Below are 21952 nucleotides of genomic sequence, written 5' to 3'. Positions count from 1 at the left end.
CTTGGGCGTTGGCCCAACACCTTGGGGCATATTGCCTCATCAATAGTGATGCCATTTTCTTATTGCATATGAGTAGTGATGTCACACTAGGCTACAAAGCGATAAGTATTATACATTATAGAGAAATTATGATTAACTTCAGCGCATTCCATACATGAGCATAGTACAGGGTTGTTGCTGTATATTAAGGAGGTGTCAATTCTTTCTCTTATGTAACAGTCTGACAGATCTGTTTTTGGCCTTTTCCCAGCAGTAATCATCAGAACCTGGCTGGCTCTTCCGAGTCAGTCTCTTGGTCTGCAGCCGCCATAGACGACGGACGGTGGCATCGGATTGCAGCGCTTTGGCGTCGCGCGAGCCCCCTTCCCTCCGTGGAGCGTGCCATAGACGGAAGTATCCCTGGGAAAATATCGCAATTAATAATGAGAAAGACTGGCCTGTCCTGCAATTAGCTCACAGCATCATTATGAAAGTAGGCAGCTGCATCTAATGATTTTTGGAGTAATCTGAACCATCTGCCGGTGTTTGCTAAGGAGTTCGGCCTTTTAATCCAGATTATGTCTGACAAACTGTTTTTGGCATTTCCTTTTCACCAGCATTATATGCCCTTGAGAGGCGGCTGAGGCTCAGCGCCACTGCCGTCGCGCCGCCTCGTGTCCGCTCTCTTTGGATTGTTGTTGTTGTTTTGTGCTTTTTTCTGGACTAGTTGGGCATTTTTCTGGGGAATCAGGATGTCCTTCTTGCTGAAGAGCATGATCAGCAGCCAAGTGAAAAGTTTTGGATTCGGAGGCGGCGACGAAGAGAAAAAAGAAGAGGGGAATGTTTCGGACCCTGCGGCGGCTCACGGGATGACCCGGGACGAGTACGAGGAATACCAGAGGCAGCTGGTGGAAGAGAAGTGAGTGTGCATTGTACTCATGTATTAGCAGGACGGGGCTCCACGAGCAACCGGCAAACCACAATTCTCCCTGGTGGTAATGTAATTGACTCCATATCACACTGTCTGAGCGAATGTAGTGAGCAAGGCCATTCCCTGGCTGCATAATATTTGGGTTATATCGTAGCGCTCTTTTGATAAGCTCTGCCAAGAGTGAATTGCAGTGCGTTTTATTTGAGACTTTGTACCAACCCTGTATTTCCTTTTAGCAAATCATAAGTGCAGAGTGAGTGCTTACTGCAGAACAATGCTCAATCCTTTTCTGCCGACGCCTACCACGTTGGCCTCCCCCACAGTGCAGTGTATAATCAGGTGGCTCTCCCCTATACACGAAGGCTCTATTTCCTTTGCAAGAAAACTGCCAGAGGAGGGCACCTGCGTGGTCTTAAAATCTAGCAGCCAAACATCTGTGTTGGCTAAAAAAAGGTATAATCTGTGAAAGATAATGTATTTTTCTTTTGCTTTTCTAAAAAAAAAACATTAAAAAGCTCTACTTGTTCAGCTACCTCAGTGACTTAATTTTGTGGTTATCCCCGAAGACCCCCCTGTATTGTACTATTCAGTGAGTCAAGCAGCCAATCGTCACTAATTAGCACCTGTCTTGCTTCCATGTAGATATGTAGGAGGTAAGGGGTCTTACATAGTGCCCTTCTGCCAGTAAAATTGGCCTGACTGAGTAAGGCCCTGTAAGTACGGTCTGGCTGGTGTTGGTCAGATAGCAGGAAGTCAGATGCGAAAACCCTGTGGTGTTGAAGAGGGTAGGTAGGGAGTAACCGTTACCTACGTGCCAATTTGAGATTCTAAATGTGCATTTGGTAGGGGTTATGTATGGGTGCAGGTTAACCCTAAAGGAAGTCCCCAGGTTGTGTAACACTGATTTCATTGGTTGGCGATAGAAGGTGGAAAGGGTAGAAGTCTGTTAAGTACAGTAGGCCTAGTTAGTCATCTAATGGGACTGAGTGAGGTGTAATGGGCAAGAATAACTGCAAGCATAAGTTCATGTCAGTGTCTATTGCAATGTAGCCCAATTGTTCAATATACTCCGCCCATACTGCTCACCCTTAATGTTTCTTAACGCATTCTCTACGCAGTGAACACGTGGCTCTGTCATTCTTGGCAGTTAGGTCTGGCATTCTTCCAATTATTGCGTGGGCACAATAAAGTGTAACTCTGTTAATATGCCTCCACCCTTGAAGGGTCCGTTTGAGCAGATCTAGGGCCCATCACACCGCCACTCACTGTTGCTAGATTACCACTGAGTCGCGTAAAACTGCCCACACTGCCTGGTGTTGCACACCTTAGTACAGCCCTCTGAAATCTGCATTCCTTCTGTGCCCTTCCTCAGCTAGGTCGACACCTAAACCAGACTAGTGAAACCACCATCACTCCTCTAAATCCCAGCTTCTCCCCCAGCCCTTGAGGTTGCCTTTCCTCTACCCACTTCTAGACTATGCTCTGGGCAACCAAGGGTGTGGCTTGATATGCTACTGCAGACAAGCCTTGCTGGCATCAGACTCTCCCTCACGCTCCTACAATTCAGAAAATAAACTCAAGACCCACCTCTTCAAGGAGTGACTCCTCCTCAACACCTAGGCCATCACGTCGTCCCTCGTGACACCTGACTTTCTAGACTCTGCCTGTCCCTCACCTACCCACCACTTGGTACAGCTGTACCCCTCCTCTGTGCCCCTCTGTATCCTACCCCCACTGTATATCTGTTCTGTTACCTCTGAAAAGCGCACCCATTATGCATCTGTACTGTTCTACACCTCTGTAAAGCACTCTATTGTACACCTCTGTAAAGCGCCCCGTTATGCCTCATCAACAGCACATTGACCCTGAACCATTCCAAACTCTAACAGACCGCTGTCACAATAGATAACAAGAGAATAGGTAGTACCAACCTCAGCTCCACCCCCGAAGGAAAGGATCAGACATACCTATCACTCCATACAATACCCACTAGGATACAGCTGGATCTGCGCTGCACCTTCACACACCACAGCGCGACGCCTATAAGGAATCCGCAACAACCCCACCCACAGGGATACAGCTCAAACGAAAACCGAAGTATCAGAATCAGGATACAGACCCCACTAACCCAACCTCCAAATCTCTCCTTACTCAACCCACACAACCATTTCTCTCCCAGCAATCCGCACACACTTTACCACACCGCATCAACAACACATAAACAGCACCTACAGCACCTGAGGTCTCGCCCGATCCGGTACTTGCACCAAAGCCCAACACTCAGTGTATACCGAGCTGAAGCCGCCGAGAACACACCACCTCTCCTACTCCGTCTCCACCCGACTAACCCTTCCCGCCCTCCTTCTTGTTTACAGATCCACCAGAGCGCCTGTGGACCAATTCCATTGGTGACGGTGCGCTATATAAGTACCTTTAACATAACTTCGAGGGGATTGGGTCCTCCGACGTATTCCATATCTACAGCTGTGCTGCTTCGGAAACCTTTTTCGGCGTCTGCGTCCTGCGTCGATGACGTCGACGCGCCATCGTCGAGGACCTCCTCCGACGTCATCTGATGTGATAAGTAGGACGCACGACGCCCGTAGCCTCAGTTCCGTTTTTTCCGCGAATGTATTGCTTCGTGAATCTCGGTTAACGCCTCGACTCTTTGGAGTTCTGTTCTTCTCGGTTCTTCGAACCTGTTCGTTTTGTGAAATTCCTTCGTGTGAAGATGTCTTCTACTTCGTCTTCGACCCCGCGTCCGGGTTTCAAGAAGTGCGGGGAGAGAGCCTGCCTCTGGTGCCTCAGGGAGGCCCACGAAACGGATGACTGTATCGACTGCCAGTCGCTCACGTCCAAAGCCTTACTCGAACGTAAGAAGAAGTTGTCGGTAGGTCGGGTGTCCAAGCCCCGGAAGTCGAAGTCTGCGGGGCTTTCGATGGATGATTCGAGGGGTGACTCTCCGCGTCATCGTCGGAAGCCTCGTGGGTCTCCTTCTAGGAGTCGGTCTCGCCACTCTTCAGCCTCTTTGAGGCATTCTCGGAAGCGCCGACACCGGTCGTCTTCCAGGTCCTCTTCGGAGGACTCTGCCCGGCACGTCGCTTACCCCACCAGCCATGCGACGCCAGAGGAATGGGCTTCCTTCGGGAAGAAAATGCTGGCGATTCTTGAGTCGCAGGGTACTAAGCCGTCCACGCCCCCGAGTGGGGTCGGTCGTGAGAGGTCGAGAGACACCGCTCGCAAGAGTGGTCGGCACGAGTCACGGGAGAGGTCCCGTTCGGACAAGGAGACTCGTTCTCGACGTACCCGTTCCAAGTCCCGGTCCTCGACGCGTTCGAGACCGTGTGCACCTGTGAGGTCTTCGAGGAAGACATCAACGTCTGAGGCGTCGAGGGCGTCGACAGGCTTTCTCGAGGCTCCGGCTCCGAGGAAGCCGTCGACGCTCAGGTCGTCGAAGGACACGCTCGGGGCTCCGGCTTCGAGGGCTGTGTCGACGCCGCCAATGCTGGCAGCGCTGCATCTAACGTCGTCGCCGATTTCCTCGACGTCGACGCCGATCCCCTCAGCGACGATGCCTGTTCTATCGACGCCGGCGCCGATTCGCTCGACGCCATCGACGCCTTTCGTGTCGGAGGTACCCCGTGGCACGGGAGAACCCCATAGGAAGGCTCTGGTTAAGAGCAAGCACTCTCGGGTGCCTTCTTTTCGCCACCTGGAATATATTTCAGAGGCGGATGAGGATTCTGATGGCCTGGTTCCCAGTCAGGTTCCAGATGAAATTGTCTCGGGCCACAGTCTGTTTGACGATTTGAGGCAGTCACTGCATGATGCCAGTGGACTGGACACCTCTCCGGAGGTGGAGTTTTGTAGGCCTGAGCCTGGCTCTCATGCCGATTCCTCGTACCGGCGTCTTATGGCTAGGGTTTCTGAGTACTTGGGATGGTCTGCTCCCCCAGGGGAGTTTGTGCAGGATGATCTAACGGACATCCTTGATGTTGGTCCCCCAACTGACCCGGTACTGCCGTTCCATATGGCTTTACAGAGAAGGGTGGCGGCGGCTTGGACTGCTCCGGAGAGTCTCCCGGCGGTGGGCAGATCCTTGTCGCGAAAATACCGTCCAGCCAGTAGCGACCCCTGCTACTTGACCAGGCACCCCACTCCTGAGAGTTTGGTGGTGCAGGCGGCCATGGCCCCGGCAAAGCAGGCGTCGTACCCTACCATCCCTCCTGATAGGGACGACAAACGTTTTGATGGCTGGGCGAAGAAAGTGTTTTCTTCTGGTGGTATGGCGCTTCAGGCGGCCAACTCCATTTGTGCCTTGTCTCGTTTCACACACACTCTGTGGAACTGTGTTGCGTTAGCGGCTGAACATATTCCCGAAGGGGACGAACGGGATGGTTTCCTTGCTATGGTCCAGGATGGTAAGGATGCCATGTGTGAGTCCGTTCAGTCGGGTTTGGACTTAGCTGAATGCGTCAGTAGGTCCATGGCGGCGAGCACCGTGATACGCAGGTTTGCGTGGTTGCGGAATTCTGGGTTTGCTCCTGATGTGCAGTCCCGGCTCCTCAACATGCCCTTTGACCGTGAACACCTTTTTGGCAGCAAGGCTGACGAGATCCTTGAGAGGTTGCAGACCTCAAAAGCTGCAGCGAAGTCGTTGGGCGCTGCAGTTCGCCAACCTCTGCCTTTTCGTCCTAGGGGACAGCAGTGGAGGGGTGGTTCCTTTCGCTATTACTCGTCCTTCAGTAAAGCGAGAGGAGCTGGCAGTCAAAGAGGCCAACGCAGGGGTACCAGAGGTGGACGACAGGGTACCCGTGGTGCCAAGGCCGCTCGGGCAGTTGCCTCTTTGCCCTCAGGTAACGCCGCAGCCGCTCCCACTCAGTCATGAGGCCATGTCCCATGGTTCGCCGGTTGGGGGAAGGCTGGCGCAGCATCTTGTAGAGTGGCAAGCCATTACTTCAGATGTGTGGGTTCTGGAGATCATAACCCACGGCTACTGTCTTCCCTTTCGGCACAGGCCTCTTGACAATCCACCGGGGAACCTCTCTTTGCAGAGTCCGGATCCGCTCCTTGCGCAGGAAATTCAAGCCCTGCTGGAGAAAGGCGCCATAGAACTGGTGCCAGTAGCGGAGAGGAACAAGGTATGGTATTCCCCTTATTTTTTGATTTCGAAGAAAGACGGGGGATTGAGACCCATCATGGACTTGCGCGGTTTGAACAAACTCCTCAGGAAGGACAAGTTCAAGATGGTTACTCTCTCTCTCTCAAGTCCTCCAGGCCCTTCAGCTTCAGGACTGGTTGGTGTCACTCGACCTCAAGGATGCTTACTTCCATGTGCCATGTGCCGATCCATCACAAGCACAAGAAGTACCTGAGGTTCGCGGTTGGTGTCTCTCACTTTCAGTTTCGGGTCCTGCCGTTCGGATTGACCTCCGCCCCGAGGGTTTTCACCAAGCTCATGGTGGTGGTGGCAGCGCATCTCAGGCAAGTGGGGATTCACGTCTACCCCTACTGGACGATTGGTTGATCAGGGGGAGCTCTCCCAAGTCCTGGATTATCTGTCCGTCACCTGCCACTCCCTTCACAGGCTGGGCTTCTCCCTCAATTTAAAGAAGTCCCATTTGACGCCAACACAGCGGCTCCAGTACATCGGCGCAGTGCTCGACACTTCCCTGGGGCAGTGTTTTCCTCCCCAGGTGAGGGCTCTTCACATTCAGCAGATGGTGCACAAGTTTCAGCATGCCCAGACGCTCCGAGCGTTCGAGTTCTTGAGGTTGCTCGGCCTCATGGCATCCTGCATTCTTCTGGTGCCAGAGGCTCGCCTGTGGATGAGATCTTTGCAGTGGGCACTCAAGACGCAATGGTCGCAGTCCTCCGGCAGGATGTCGGACCCGGTTCAGGTGCCGCCCTCGGTCGCCCGGGATCTTCTGTGGTGGGCCGTCGAAGGCAACTTGATGAAGGGGGCTCCATTTTGGCTTCCCTGGCCGGAGGTGACGATTGTGACGGATGCATCCCTCACGGGATGGGGAGCTCATGCCAACGGGCTGACAGTCAGCGGTCGTTGGTCTCCGTCGGAGTCCAGACTCCATATCAATCTGTTGGAGCTGAGGGCCGTCAGGCTAGCCCTGAAGGCTTTTCTGCCGACTGTGCAAGGAAAGAGTGTCCTGATCCTGACGGACAACACAGTGGCCATGCACTACCTCAACAAAAAGGGGGGGGTAGGGTCACTTCCTCTGTGCAGGGAGGCGATGCAGCTCGAGTTCTGGGCTATACAGCAGGAAGTTTCGATCTCGGCAGTTCATCTGGCCGGAGACGAAAACATGACGGCGGACGCTCTGAGCAGGCAGAGCGCGATCTCTCACGAGTGGGAGTTGGCTCAGGAGATTCTCCTGGAGATCTTCGCCCTTTGGGGGACCCCTCAAGTGGATCTCTTCGCCTCCAGTGTCAACCGGAAGTGCGAAAGGTTTTGCTCGCGGGAATTTCCTCCAAAAGGAGCCTTAGGAGACGCGTTCGTGGTGGAGTGGTCATTCCCACTGCTGTACGCGTTTCCTCCAGTCCCCGTCATCCCGCAAGTGCTGCGGAGGTTACAGAAGTTCGGTTCCCGGACGATCCTCATTGCCCCGGCGTGGGCTCGGAGGACGTGGTACCCGGACCTTCTCGACTTATCCATCTGCCCTCCACGTCGTCTTCCCTACCGAGACGATCTGCTCTCACGGGAGGGGGGTCAGGTTCTCCATCCAGAGGTCAGATCCCTCAACCTTCACGCTTGGCTTCTGAAAGGTTGAGGTATAAGGATTGGGAACTCCCTGAGGACATGATGGAGGTGTTGCTTTCGGCCCGAAGGCCAGCAACAAAGTCTCTGTACCGTTGCCGTTGGCGTAAGTTCTGCGACTGGTGCAGAGTTCAGAATGTGGATCCTTTTGCATGTGACATCCCCATGGTTCTGTCCTTTTTACTTTCTTTGGCCCACAGGAGCTTGCAAGTGGGTACCGTTAAAGGTTACCTGGCGGCGCTGTCCATCTTTAAGCGCTCGTCTGAAGAGTGTTCTTACTTTAAAATCCCTTTGATTTCACAGTTTCTGAAAGGGCTCACTAATGTGTTCCCTCCGTCACCTTTCCTGGTGCCCTGTTGGGATTTAAACCTTGTTCTTCAGTTTCTTATGGGTGCTTCGTTTGAGCCTTTACATTCTTGCCCTTTGAGGCTGTTAACTCTGAAAACTGTGTTTTTAGTTGCGGTTATTTCCGCTCGCAGAGTGAGTGAGTTACAGGCACTTTCAGTTAAGCCACCCTTCACTGTATTTCACAAGGACAGGGTTGTCCTTAGAGTTCGTCCTTCTTTTCTTCCGAAGGTAGTGACGGAATTTCATTTGGCCCAGAAGGTTGTTCTTCCGGCATTCTATCCTCCTCCGCATCCTGGTAAGGAAGAGGAGAGGCTCCATAGGCTTGATCCTAGGAGAGCTTTAAGCTTTTATATTTCACGCATGTCCCGGGTCAGAGTGGACGATCAACTCTTTATTGGTTACGCTGGAAAGCGTTTGGCGCAAGCTGTGACGAAACAGACTTTGTCTCGCTGGATTATTTTGGCCATCTCGGAGTGTTACCGCTTAGCGGGTAAGGACCCACCGGCTGGCTTGCGGACCCATTCTACCAGGGGAATGGCTGCATCTACTGCCCTGCAGAGGGGTGTTCCTATTCGCAACATCTGTGATGCAGCCACCTGGGCTTCAGTACATACATTTGTACGCCACTATTCCCTCGATTCCATCCGAGGACAGGATCTGGCCTTTGGCAAGGCGGTCCTTTGCTCTGCTATTTGATTGGCTAATCTAAATTTTGATTCTAAATTATTTCCCTCCTCCTTGCTCTGGTACTGCTTTGGGAGTCTGTCATAGATATGGAATTCGTCGGAGGCCCCAATCCCCTCGAAGAACAAGTTACTTTCTTACCTGGTAACGTTCTTTCGATGGGATGGTCCGACGACGTATTCCATATCGCTCCCGCCCTGCCTTCCCCGCTGCAGAATTTCTTTTGCGATTGCAGCTTACGTTCCGCAAGGCTTTGTGTCTGACTGGCAGTTGACTAATGTCACACGTTCTGCGGGAAAAAACTACAACTGAGGCTACGGGCGTTGTGCGTCCTACTTATCACATCGGATGACGTCGGACGTCGGAGGAGTTCCTCGACGACGGCGGGTCGACGTCATCGACGCAGGACGCAGACGCCGAAAAAAGTTTCCGAAGCAGCACAGCTGTGGTGATTACATGTCATAGATATGGAATACGTCACGGACCATCCCATCGAAAGAACGTTACCAGGTAAGAAAGTAACTTGTTCATCTGTACTGTTCTACACCTCTCTAAAGCGCTACGTTATGTATCTGTACTGTTCTACACCTCTGAAAAGCGCCCCGTTATGCATCTGTACTGTTCGACACCTCTGTAAAGCACCCCTTATGCACCTGTACTGTTCTACAGCTCTGTAAAGCGCCCTGTTATACATCTGCGCTGTTCTACACATCTGAAAAGCGCTCTGTTGTACACCTCTGTAAAGCGCCTTGTTATGCATCTGTACTGTTGCATACCTCTGGTCAAGCGCTCCATTGCTTTTTGAAGCGAGGTCCGCGCTCAACAAATACCCTGATAAAAATAACACTTTGAGACCATTACGGTATTGAGATGGGGCATCAGAAGAGGCTGTTACCATAAGATCACATGTGTGGTAATAGCAGCACTTTTTAAGATAAGATACCCTTGTTTTTCAACGGGTACCTGATTTGTACATCTTCAACGTTGTGCATTGCCATTTTTTTTATTGAATGGATGCATGTTTCATTGAAAAATATAACTAGATGGAAAATATCTTATCGCAACCAAATGCTACGTTTCATTACACACTTCCTGCTGCAATACACCACTTTAAAACATAAAATGAATTGCCCAATAGGAGGTTGGCATCTAACAACAAAGAAGTGTTCAAGATTCGGGAAATTACTCATCGTTTGCTTTTCATAGAGTAAAATCGGGATTTCAAAACCCAGTTTGCCTCACAGCACTTTGACATGTTCTGCTAATGATCGCAGCCTGCATGCGAAAATGCATGCACACAGGCTAAGGCGAAACATGTACAGCAAACGTCCTGTGCGATCATATTTGCAGGCTAAGGTGCAAAGCGCGTGGTGTTATTGAACATCGATGAGGGATTTTATAAAGCTCCAGTCACTCTATTTTGGTGGTGATTAATTGTATGACAGGTATTCAAATCCACATTTAAGAAGATTACGTGTGAAAGGTTAATGACTGTAAGAGGTTTAAAAACCCAGCAATAGCAGACACAATTATCAACCTAGTGTGTGCGTGGAGAATAACGATGGGGCTGGGTACTTTGTAAACATGTTCGTGTGAAAAGAGTCCGGTCACAGTTGGTACCCTTAAAAGCGAGTAGAGTTCACACTACTGCAAGGCGCAGCAGCAGGTTTGCTGTATTTTAATGGACACCACCGTTGCCTCCCATGAAGGCTTCCATGTGCACCAAGGGACAACGCTACACTTCTAGGCATGGGCTGGGTGTGCACAAAGGGACAGTACCACACTTCTAGGCATGGGCTGGGTGTGCATAAAGGCACAGTACCCCACTTCTCAGCAAGGCTTCGGTGTGCACAAAGGGACAGCACCCCACTTCTCAGCAAGGCTTCGGTGTGCACAAAGGGACAGTACCACACTTCTCAGCAAGGCTTCAGTGTGCTGCATGGGGATAGTACCACACTGCTTAGCAATGCTTCCGTGTGCACAAAGGGACAGTACTCACTTCTCAGCAAGGCTTCCGTGTGCATAAAGGGACAGTACCACACTTCTCAGCAAGGCTTCCGTGTGCACAAAGGGGCAGTACACACTTCTCAGCAAGGCTTCCGTGTGCATAAAGGGACAGTACCACACGTCTCAGCAAGGCTTCCGTGTGCACAAAGGGACAGTACACACTTCTCAGAAAGGTGCACAAAGGGACAGTGCCCTACTTCCCAGCAAGGCTTCGGTGTGCACCATAGGATAGTACCACACTTCCCAGGAAGGCTTCGGTGTGCACAAAGGGACAGTACCACACTTCTCAGCAAGGCCTCCGTGTGCACAAAGGGACAGTATCACACTTCCCACCAAGGTTTCGGTGTGCACAAAGGGAGAGTGTCACACTTCCCAGCAAGGCTTTGGTGTGCAGCAAGAGACCGTATTACCAGGGGTGGACTGGCCTGTAGGGAACCTTTGATATTTCCCGGTAGGCCCCTGCACCCTGGGACCCTTTTCTGTGGTAACCTATTTTATTTCCAAATGTTCTCGTAGGAAAGGGGTGAGCTTGCTGAAAGTGTGTAATATTGGGCCACTTTGAAAATGATGTCCAGTGCCTCTTTTAGTTCCTAGTCCACCCCCGAGTACCACACACCCAACAAGGCTTCTGTGTGCACAAAGGGACAGTACACATTTCCCACCAAGGCTTCCGTGTGCACAACGGGACAGTAAACACTTCTCAGAAAGGCTTCCGTGTGCATAACAGGACAGTACCACACTTCTCAGAAAGGCTTCCGTGTGCATAACGGGACAGTACCACACTTCTCAGAAAGGCTTCCGTGTGCACAGCCTTATCACGCATGGAGCAGGTGTAGCCTTGCCCTAAATAGCCCCACTAACATAACTAATTAAGATTGCTATATGCAATCATTGTAACTAGACAACGAAGCAACAGTTTAGCGAACTAGAACATCTTCACATAAGCTGAGCTCTGAAGTTGTCTCATGACGGGTCTATGCGATCTAGTTTGTGCATTCTGGGAATTGCAGTCCTCCATTTAAAAGTGGAAACCAAGAGTACTATTATAAAGAAAAACTAAGACCGGATCAGCTTCTTGTGCCTGACACGAGACACATCGAGCTCTGGTTAAATAACATGCAATGTGAAAAAATAACATAGAAACACAGGAAGATGAACACGGAGAAGCGCAATGAGCAGGTGGCAGTGTAGTCTTCCTACACAAACACAGAAGACTGCACCCACAGGCCATGGGAAAGACCAGAAGGAATGGACTGTTCTCTCCTCACACATAGAGCATCCGCGCAGACGAAAGGAAGGCATGCAGAGACAGGCACACTATGGCAAACCTGACTTCCTACTCCATCCTCTGACCACCCCATGGCCCCCAGCCCACGAGCATAACTGTTGGTCCAGCTTCATCTTCACCTCAGAATCTCACAGGGATGCAGGGGAGACATAACTCATGAGTCCTCTGGCTTTGGGAGCTAAAGGCTGCGAGGGATGAACAGAGCAGCGTAGGCTATCAAGGCCCTAGACAGGAAGAGGTAGCGGAATTGCAGTGCACAGCAGGGAGCCTGTAGAATGGAGGCTGACTGCACACTTCTCAGTAGTGGGGATTTGAATGGGTTGGTGTATGCCGTGCCACAAGATGAAAGCCACCCGCCAAGTGCTGTGACCTTCCAGGCCTGCAATACCCAAATAAAAGCTACTCTTATACTTACCTGTAATTCATCTAAAGTCTACTACTGAAGCGGAGCAAATGCAATTGTCCCTGTGTGAACTATTTTTACTTACCCTCAAAGTGTTCAGCGGGGCTAGGTAGGCCACCTGAAGGTTTTCAGCCACTCGGAGTAATGTCCTTAGACCTGGTAGAACACGGTTGGGTCATCCACCCCAACGTGGCTCAAGAAGCTCAGGGGGAGCAAACAGCAACACAAAACTTACATAGCGGAGTACCCAGGAGTTAGTACCTTCTATGGTGAAGAAGTTCAATGTCACCGGTGGTTCCCCAAGGTAAGACGACAGCAGCTCCGGTTCGGGTAGCTGGACTTGGTGGCTGAATGAAGAACTTTTGGTGGGACGAGATGGTCAGACTCAGTCACAGGTGTGCCCAGAAAACAATCTTTGCAGCACTTGGCTGAGGTGGCTCAGCACAGCTTTCAGAAACAGCAACGGTTGCCGTCTGGCAGAATTTTGTCCTTCTCTCGGTCCTCTACTCTTCGTAGTGGAGTTCTATAGTCGGGATGCAGTTTCTGTAGGCCCAGGCAGTAGCTCACAAATTTGCAGCTGGAACAGCACTCAACGAGATGATGCACCACAGCATTGACAGAGGTTGCAGGAGGGTATTCAGTATTGCAGGCCTGGGGTTACTTTAGTGTCTCTTGGGTCGTGCGAACAACAGAACTAGGGCATTTATAATTCTGTCACAGTTTATTAGGTGGTCACACTCAACTCCGGGAGTTTCTCGCCCCCCCCCCCAAGCAAGGTGGCGTGCACCCAAAGTGTTTCAAAAGATTCACTTTGGTGAGGCCTCCAACCCGTTTCGCACCCAGCCCAACAAATACCTGGTTTCATCAGTGGATCAAATGCCTTCACGGACTATCGCTAATAACTTGGAAATATTCCCACTTCCAAAACCACTCCAACATCTTAATTTATATGAGAGCATTGTAATCCAAACAGTACACCCATTTCATGCAATAATACGCCTTCAAACGAAAACAGCCACGTTGTCTCCCTCTGAATTATTACTGAAAGGTATTTGTGGCAAAGTAGTTTATTTGCCATTAGATCTTAAAGAAAATGTAGACACTCTGGGAGTGCAACGGCCAATAGATCAATCTTTGATTATCCTAGTGAATGGTGAACCTCCAAAAGACAAAAAAATGTGGCAGCGACTAGTAGACTTAAAAAAAGTTAGAGAAGCCCTGCAATATCTTAAAGAGAACAATGAATACTACACAGAAATAAACATTGAAGAAAACCTGAGAGAAACCACCAAAATAATTCAGGTTTCCGCATCAACTGGCCAATTTGAACTTCTAGATCCTACTATGGCATCCAATAATTTAGACCAGTATAAAATTCACCCACTGCACTCCAAAGACATATCAAATGTGGCAAGCCAAAGGATCTCCAATCAGCATATGGGAAAAAGTGTAAAAGCATGTGCCTTTCCTACTGGAAAAGGTGGAAGGTATGATGAAAGACGCACACAAATAACAGCATCAGAATACCGCTCTTCATGAATGTATTCTGAAGACCCCAGATTCAGACAAAATATTAAATACATATTCCACCTCCTGTTTGAAAGTGAACTAGCAACTTTATGTTACGGAGTTGCACACACACTGAAAACAGGTTCACTTTTTCAAACATGTCTGCTACGCAGCTACTTCAAAAGGTGCAAGAAAAAGATGAAGTTTTACAGTCAAGTATTACAAACCTCTTGGCAAACAAGCGGGGTACCAAAGAATACTGGTTCCAACATTACGCAAATGTACGGTGTATGCTACGCAACCTTAGCGGACCCACATGGTTTGTCACTTTAATTTGTGCAGAGTAGGCATGGGAAGACTTGTATGATTTCCTACGCATAAGAAACGAAAACAAGCAAGGATATACATGAAAACACCAGGAGGACTCTGCTCTCTTGACCCTGTAAATGTGTTAAGATACTTCCATCACCACTTTATTGCCATGCTGCACTTCATCTGTAATAAAACAATTGCTCCCCTCAGAGAAGTGCAGCACTTCTTTTGGAGAAAAGAATATAAATCCAGAGGAGCACCACACGTCAACATGCTTTTGTGGATAAAAGATGCTCCTAAATTTGGTCAGGACATTGATGCCATTGTTTTGCAGTTCATTCACAAATATGTAACTTGTGAAATACCTTCAGAAAGCACACATAGTGAGCTACATGCACACATTTTGCATGTTCAAAGACAAATGTGGCAAGTATTGTCGACACAGATATAAATACAAAGGCAAATACTACACCAAATGCTGCTTTGGTTTCCCTAGACCAGTTTCAGCAAAGGGACAAGTAAAAACCTTCATGTCTTCTGTTATACACAGTGTGAAAGGCAAATCGCCTAAGAACAAATACTGCATTAAACAAAGCGAAGCATCAACGTACTTCAATGATTACAATGCAATCATTGCCCTTCTGTGTAATGCAAACCTAGATGTGCAGTGCATTGCAGACAATTCTACTGCAGTTGCACGATATGTCACAGCCTACTTAACCAAAGCTGGGAAAACAGAGGTGAAAGACCTCTGGGGTGATATATCATCTGACATAACACTGACAAAAAAGCATTATACAGCTTTGGCATAAAAATGCTCTCCCATAGAGAATGTGGTTAATACGATGCCGCAGACCATTTAACCGGCACAGCCTTACATGGTAAATCTGAAAACATAGTCTGGCTAAGCCTTGGTCCTGCCACAAAAAGAATTCTCAAATTGTACCAAGACATAGAAACAATAGCCAAAAACGATCCCAACAGCCAGGACATTTTGAAAAACATTTTATTGGACACATACTACCCAAACAGGAGTACTGCTTTGGAAACCATGTATCTATACCACATAGCCCAAAACTCATAAAAAATAATATTAAACCAGAAGAGAAAAAAGATGAATACATAGTCAAAAGTTGTGAGGGCAGCCTGGTTAAACTTACCAAACACAGTCTGATTAATCATATAATTTAAAACTCCTCAACATAGAGCACTTTACTACATGTCCCCACTGTAACTTTTAAAACCATGGAGAAAAGAAGATGATTTATTGGACACCCATGCCTCCTATGAAGATGCGTTCAATGCGAGTGAAAGCACTATAACAGATATACATTTCAAACAGTACAAAAACTTGTTGGACAATGAACACCAACAAGAGGAAGAACGTCAAGCACAACTAAATGTAGACATTCCTGAGAGCAGTCAACCTTCCCTTACAGGAAACCAAGAACCACTTGGAAAGCCACTCATAGTAGATGAGGCAGAATTAGCCATGTCTGAAATAGAAAACACCATGTGTCAGTATGAGGAATCTGAGGAAACATTTGCTCTACTCAAATCACACCTGAATGATGACTAGTGTAGCATTTTCCTGGAAGTAACTAAAGAAAGTGAACATGGTGTGCAACACAAAACTAAAACTTGTACCTCTCAAAACTATAAACCTGCACTCCTCTATGTAAGTGGTGAATCTGGTTCAGGCAAAACATTCTTAATAAAAATCATAAGCAAGTTCCTCCAACAATTGACAAACAACAAGCTTTCATCTGTTGTAACTGCCCCCACAGGTTTAGCTGCCTACAACAGAGGTGGTGTTACTTTACACCAATTGCTAATCCTTCCAGTAGAACATCAAAACAAATTAGACTACTACAAACTTTCTGAAACAAATGAAAATGCTCCTAATAGATGAGGTGAGCATGGTCTACAACCTAATGTTGGCTTTGATTCACCTCAGATTGCAAGAGTTCCTTAAAACAAACTATGAAGAACTCTTTGGAGGAAAACACGTTATTTATTTCGGAGATCTTCTTCAATTAATACTAGTGAAAGGTGAACCTACTTTTAAAACCTTCGGACACAAACTGTGACGTAACACACTTGGCAGCCTACGAAATGTAAATCTCTGGAAAAATTTCCAATACAGAGAACTAACTCAAAACATGCATCACTCTGCAAACCTCACCATTGCTAACATTTTGAAAAGCATTCAGTTTGGTGTGCTTTCTAAATAGCACGAAAAGGTAGCAGGCGCCCCTCTCTCGAAAGAACTAGGCATGATAACCTATTCAGTGGTTTTTAACCACTTTGAGAGTTCGCAGCCATCTGCTCTTTGCTCACTGTACCTTTCACAGATGGGAAATATTCATTTGAATATCAGGTTTTGTCCCGCCCACATGGGCAGTCCAGCATCGAAATACTATGACAATTCCCCTCTGAACAAGAGTACCAACAGCAACCCCATACACGTGTTTCAGCCTTGTTGGGCATCATCAGTGAGGTGAAGCTGTGCTTATCTGAGCACAATGAGCAGGGAGCCCACATCTGGCTGCCCCCAGGTAACTTATGGTGACCAACCCCAAGTTCCTTCCAAAAATACAAAAAAGGTAGCAGGCACACCTCTCTCGAAAGAACACGGCATGATAACCTGTTCAGTGGTTATTAACCACTTTCAGCATTCGCAGCCATCTGCTTTTTGCTCACTGTACCTGTACCAAAGTGGTTAATAACCACTGAACAGGTTATCATGCTGTGTTCTTGCGAGAGAGGGGCGCCTGCTACCTTTTTTGTACTTTCTAAATAGCAGACTCATCCATGAGCTATAACGGAAAGTAATTTGGAGTTGTGATATTGGGTATAGTGCCACAGCGTTGGTAGCTGATGTCTGGTCGTTATTAATTTTTGTCAAACTTTAAATAAATAAATATACATTCTTACTATACGGATGTGGAAGTGTGGTGCTCCTCTGGATTGATATTCTTTTCTCCAAAAGAAGAGTTACACTTCTCTGAGGGGAGCAATTGTTTTATTACAAATGAAGTTCAGCATGGCAATAAAGTGGTGATGGAAGTATCTTAACACATTTACAAGAGAGCAGAGTCCTCCTGGTGTTTTCATGTTTATCCTTGCTTGTTTTTGATAGTTATGCATAGGAAATCGTCTTCCCATGCCTACTCTGCACAACTTAAATTGACAAACCATGTGGGTGAGCTAAGGTTGCGTAGCATACACCGTACATTTGCGTAACGTCAGAACCAGTATTCATTGGTACCCCGCTTTTTTGTAATACTTGACTGTAAAACTTCATCTTTGTCTTGCACCTTTTGACGTAGATGCGTATCAGAAATGTTTACAAAAATTGTAACCTGTTTTCAGTGTGCGTGCAACTCCGTAACATAAAGTTGCTAGTTCACTTTCAAACAGGAGGTGGAATATGTATTTAATATTTTGTCTGAATCTGAGGTCTTCAGAATACATTTGTGAAGAGCGGTATTCTGATGCTGTTATTTGTGTCCATCTTTCATCATACCTTCCACCTTTTCCAGTAGGAAAGGTTTGTGCTTCTACAATTTTTCCCATATGCTGATTGGAGATCCTTTGGCTTGCCAAATTTGATATGTCTTTGGAGTGCAGTGGGTGAATTGTATAATTGTCTAAAATATTAGATGCTATAGTAGGATCTAGAAGTTAAAAATGTTATAGCCTCTGTGATGTCTTTGACTGTGATTTCTGCATCAAGGGCATCTTTCTGTGCAGATGTTAATTTAGGTAGGCCTATTTCCTCAAGTGTATCTAGGATTTTCTCCCGTTATATGAGGGTGTCGTGCGAATAGAGTTGGGTATAGAATGATTTAAACTAGTCATCGATGTCCAGCTGTGTCTGGAGTAGGGTGCCGTCCGCCCCTCTTAGTGATGTTGTGGCGTGTTTGGGGTTCTCCCTTTTGCAGAGCCAGGCCAGTAAGCGGCCAGGTCTGTCAGCTTCAGTGTGCGCCCTGGTGGTTCTGACCGTGTAATCAAACTTGGCCAATCTGCCCCATGTATCGTGGCATTTGTCTCGTAGCTCATGTAATGACTCCTCATCTTGCCGAGTGCTGGGGGAGGTGGATTCAACTTTTCTGATTTCTTCTTTCCATCGCTCTAACTCAATACTGAACAGTTTCCTGATACCTCCAGCTTTTGCAATGACTTCTCCCCCGAATCACTACTTTCAGGGCCTCCCATACTGTGCCCACCCTATCCACATTGCCCTCATTCTCCTCAATATATTTCTCCAAGGATTCTTGGAGACCAGTTCTGAATGCTGAGTCTTTCAGGGTCTCTATCGACATTATCCATAAGGGGATAGGGAGTGTAGGGCCGGTGATACTCCATTGTACCAGTAATGGCGAGTGGTCTGATATGGACCTCCATAAATATTGTGCCGAGTCCATATGTACAAGACTCTCCCTACCTGTGAAGATGTGGTCTATCCTGGTGTAAAGATTATGTGGGGATAATAATAATAATAATTTTGCATTTATATAGTGCTACGAACCCTCGGGTATCTGAGCGCTGCTTATTATTACCCACGGTGTGTGGTGCTCATTTATCGACCTCGGAAGGATGAAAGGCTGAGTTTGGCCCAGCCGTGATTCGAACCTGCGTTAGCAAGCTCTGCACGGATGTCAAAGCGAGTGCTCTACTCGCTGTGCCACTTGACTGGCTTGATGAGTAATAGGAGTAGCCCCTCCATCCCGGATGTAGTTCGCGCCAGACATCTGACAAGTGAAGTCTTTCTACCGCTGAGTTCAACGCGGTGGAGGCCACTGCAGCTCGGTTTAGGGGAGGAGCAGACCTGTCCATATCTAGATCGCAGACACAGTTAAAGCCCCCCCAGATAAAAAGACTGTTCCTGTGATGAGTTACCTTGGTGTATAATAGCTCTAAATGGGCTGAAATGTGACAATTGGGGAAATAGAAGTTTACTAGGCACACATCCACCTGTTCTATGTAACCCTGCACTATCACATACCGTCCCTCCGGATCCGACTCTTCCTGGAGTAGCTTGAAAGGAATCTGGGGGCTTACCAATGTGAACACTCTGCGTGTAAATTTGGAATAGGCCGCCCCGAACCCCCGCCCCCCCAGTGCTCCTGCAGCCCAGCCATAGCATCTTTTCTCAGATGATCCCCACCCTCTTTCTGTTCAGGTATGACTTAATCCTGTTCCTACGGAGGTAGGTGCCTAAACCCCAGACATTCCAGGTTAACACTGTGACTTGCGTTGTCATATCGATATTAGGGTCCATTGGGAGGTCGGCCACCCTCCTCCATCGCCGTGTCTCTGCAGGGTTGCACTAAGATGAACCTTGGCCGGGCTGGTTTAGGGGTCTGTACCCCCTTGGTCCCCGGACCACATTCCTGCCGCACCGCACTCAATTTCTACTGGAGATTCCGCAACCGTCCCAACCACCGCCTTTGTGGGCGGACAAACACACAATAACAATAAACAACTGCTCCCAGCTGCCACCACGAAAAGGCGGTGCTCAGGTGCGCCCCGGCCATCTGAGCCTGTCCAGGCCATTTGGCACGAAGAAGCTGCTGGCAACTGGCCTGCACTGAACTTTCTACGGGGTGGGTGTTGGTGCTCTTTGCTTGTGGGTCAGCGGGCTTACCGTCCAAACCAGGAACTAAGGTGAGAATATAGTGATAGTGTGGTGCAGTAATCTTCTTGTTGTAGCTTCTTATGGACCTTTTTATGCTTTCTCGTGGTTCCCCATCCTCCCTCCTCCCAGGCCCTTTCTCGTTCAAGTGACGGGTTTGTCATCTCCGGCTAAGTTATTGTTTTCCAGCCACATATTGGCTGCCTTGGACGTTTCCAGAAAAATCTGCTTCCCCTTGTAGAGAACCTTAAGGCGAGATGGGTAGAGCAGCATGTATTTGAGGTTGAGTTTCCGGAGCCTCGCTTTTACAGGCACAAAAGAGTTCCTGGCTCGTTGTACTACTGGTGTGTAGTCCGGGTAAATGGCAATTTTGGAGTCTCCTCACTTGATTTCTCTTCCTTCTCTCGAGTACCTGGGTATGACTTCTCTGTCCAGAAAATGCAATATCTTTGCGATCATCGGGCATGGGTGTGAGTCGGGGGGGGCCTCTTTTGTAGGGATCTATGAGCCATCTCCACTGAGAAGCCTTGGGATAAATTGCCGGTGCCAATCTCTTGCAGTAGCATGGTTTCCACAAAATCGGTCGGGTTTACGCCCTCCATGTCCTCCGGGATACCTAAAATGCGAACATTGTTGCGGTGAGCGCGCCCCCACAGCGTCTTCAGATTGTGCCTCAAGGTATGTCACTCTCTTTTAAAGCTCTTGGACTCTGTCTTTCAGGTCTGACATGGTCTCAGTGGTTTCCTGTAGCCCGGCTTCCGCAGTGGACACTTTCTCCGCTCTCCGCTAGGTTACGGGCATCCTGGCACATCAGCTGCATATCAGACTTCCTCATCTATTTTGGTGTCAATGAATGACCTGAGGGTTGCTATGGCTTGGAGCACCTGTGCGTCCTTGGTGTTGTCTGGACTGGAAGGTGGCACGGGGGGTTCTGGTTGCTGCTGCTGTTTAGGTTTGGCTGCTGTGAAAGATTCCATTATCAACGGTTTGTTTTATTTTTAGAAGGGGACATGTTCACTCGAGCTCGCAGGGTTGTTGCTTTGATGTGTGCTGGCTAGTGGATCCCCGGGCTCCGAAGTGTGAATGGGTTCGCCCTCAGTGGTGATGGTGCGGGTGCTTGCTTCTGGTTCTTCGTGCTTTCAGCGAGCACACTCTGGGATGGTTTTACTCAGCTTGGGTCTCTCTCGGGGGTTCTTGTACCCCTGAGGTCTCAGTCAGCATGTGCCACCTGTGAGCAGGCGAGCCGGGTGTTCGCAATCGTGCTATTTACCTGTCCGATTATTTCAGTGGGACTGAGATGGCAAAAGCATGCTTTCCACACTGTGTGGTTAAGGCGGTGCGTTGGGTTCACAGCTGCCTGGCCTATGTGGCTGTTTCATGGTGGTACGTGGCCCACCAGCAGGGCACCCACTGTGCCCTCTGCCTGCCCAATTGTTCGGACATAATCCGGGTGTCCTGGTCTGGCTTGTCTTCAATAGTTGTGGTCCAGTGGGAGTTCGGGCTACTCTGTGCGACCCTAGCAGTCTGACGGGCCACTGCTCTTCCGTGTGGGGTTGCTTCCGGTACCCTCCTAGTGGCTTAATTCCCCACTTGGTGTGTCACTCCTGTGGGTGTCCTCAAGAGAATGCCTAGTGTGTTCAGAGGTGGCCCCTTGGGTCCTCTGCCCCTAAAGAGCTTGCGGACAGGCTGGGGGCGAGAGGTAGAGAGAGGCGGCAGCTACCAGCCCACAGTCTCTTCAGGAGCAGCGCTATGATAATGCGCAGATCTGGGTCCCCATTTGCTTCTGAGTTCACGCTCCGATGTGCCGTACCTAGGGAGGGGAGGCATGGTCATGAGACGCTCTCCCACTCGTGGTGGCAGGTTGGGGTCCCCCTGTACCTGTGGTCCTTTACTAGGTCTCGCTGGGTCCGCCTGCCGCAACCTTACTGGTGCGTTCGGCTCTCCTTCTCCATGGCCCATGGTCGCAGCAACAGCATATGGGGCTCCGCTGGTTTCGGGGGCCCCTCTCCCCGCCCTCTCCTGCAGAGGTCTGTCTTCTCCACACGCGACGTGGTGTCCTGCTCCTGTGTGGATGGTGC

The 21952-nt window shown here is 48.9% G+C and overlaps 1 protein-coding gene across 1 annotated transcript in view; it reads left to right on the top strand.

Annotated features, from left to right (window-relative positions):
- Positions 1 to 253: 253 nt before the first annotated feature.
- Positions 254 to 21952, top strand: part of CPLX4 (complexin 4) — a 266113-nt gene continuing 244414 nt past the window's right edge. Inside the window, exon 1 of the mRNA XM_069627069.1 lies at positions 254 to 898. Within this exon, the coding sequence (XP_069483170.1) occupies positions 732 to 898 (167 nt within the window). The 5' untranslated portion in view covers positions 254 to 731. The remainder of the gene's footprint in view (positions 899 to 21952) is intronic.

The sequence above is a fragment of the Ambystoma mexicanum genome, chromosome 6p (assembly GCF_040938575.1).
Source record: "Ambystoma mexicanum isolate Mex_15411 chromosome 6p, UKY_AmexF1_1, whole genome shotgun sequence".
Classification (NCBI taxonomy): Eukaryota; Metazoa; Chordata; class Amphibia; order Caudata; family Ambystomatidae; genus Ambystoma; species Ambystoma mexicanum.
The sequence above is the reverse complement of the archived record's forward strand: the minus strand, read 5'-3'. Positions and strand labels throughout refer to the sequence as shown.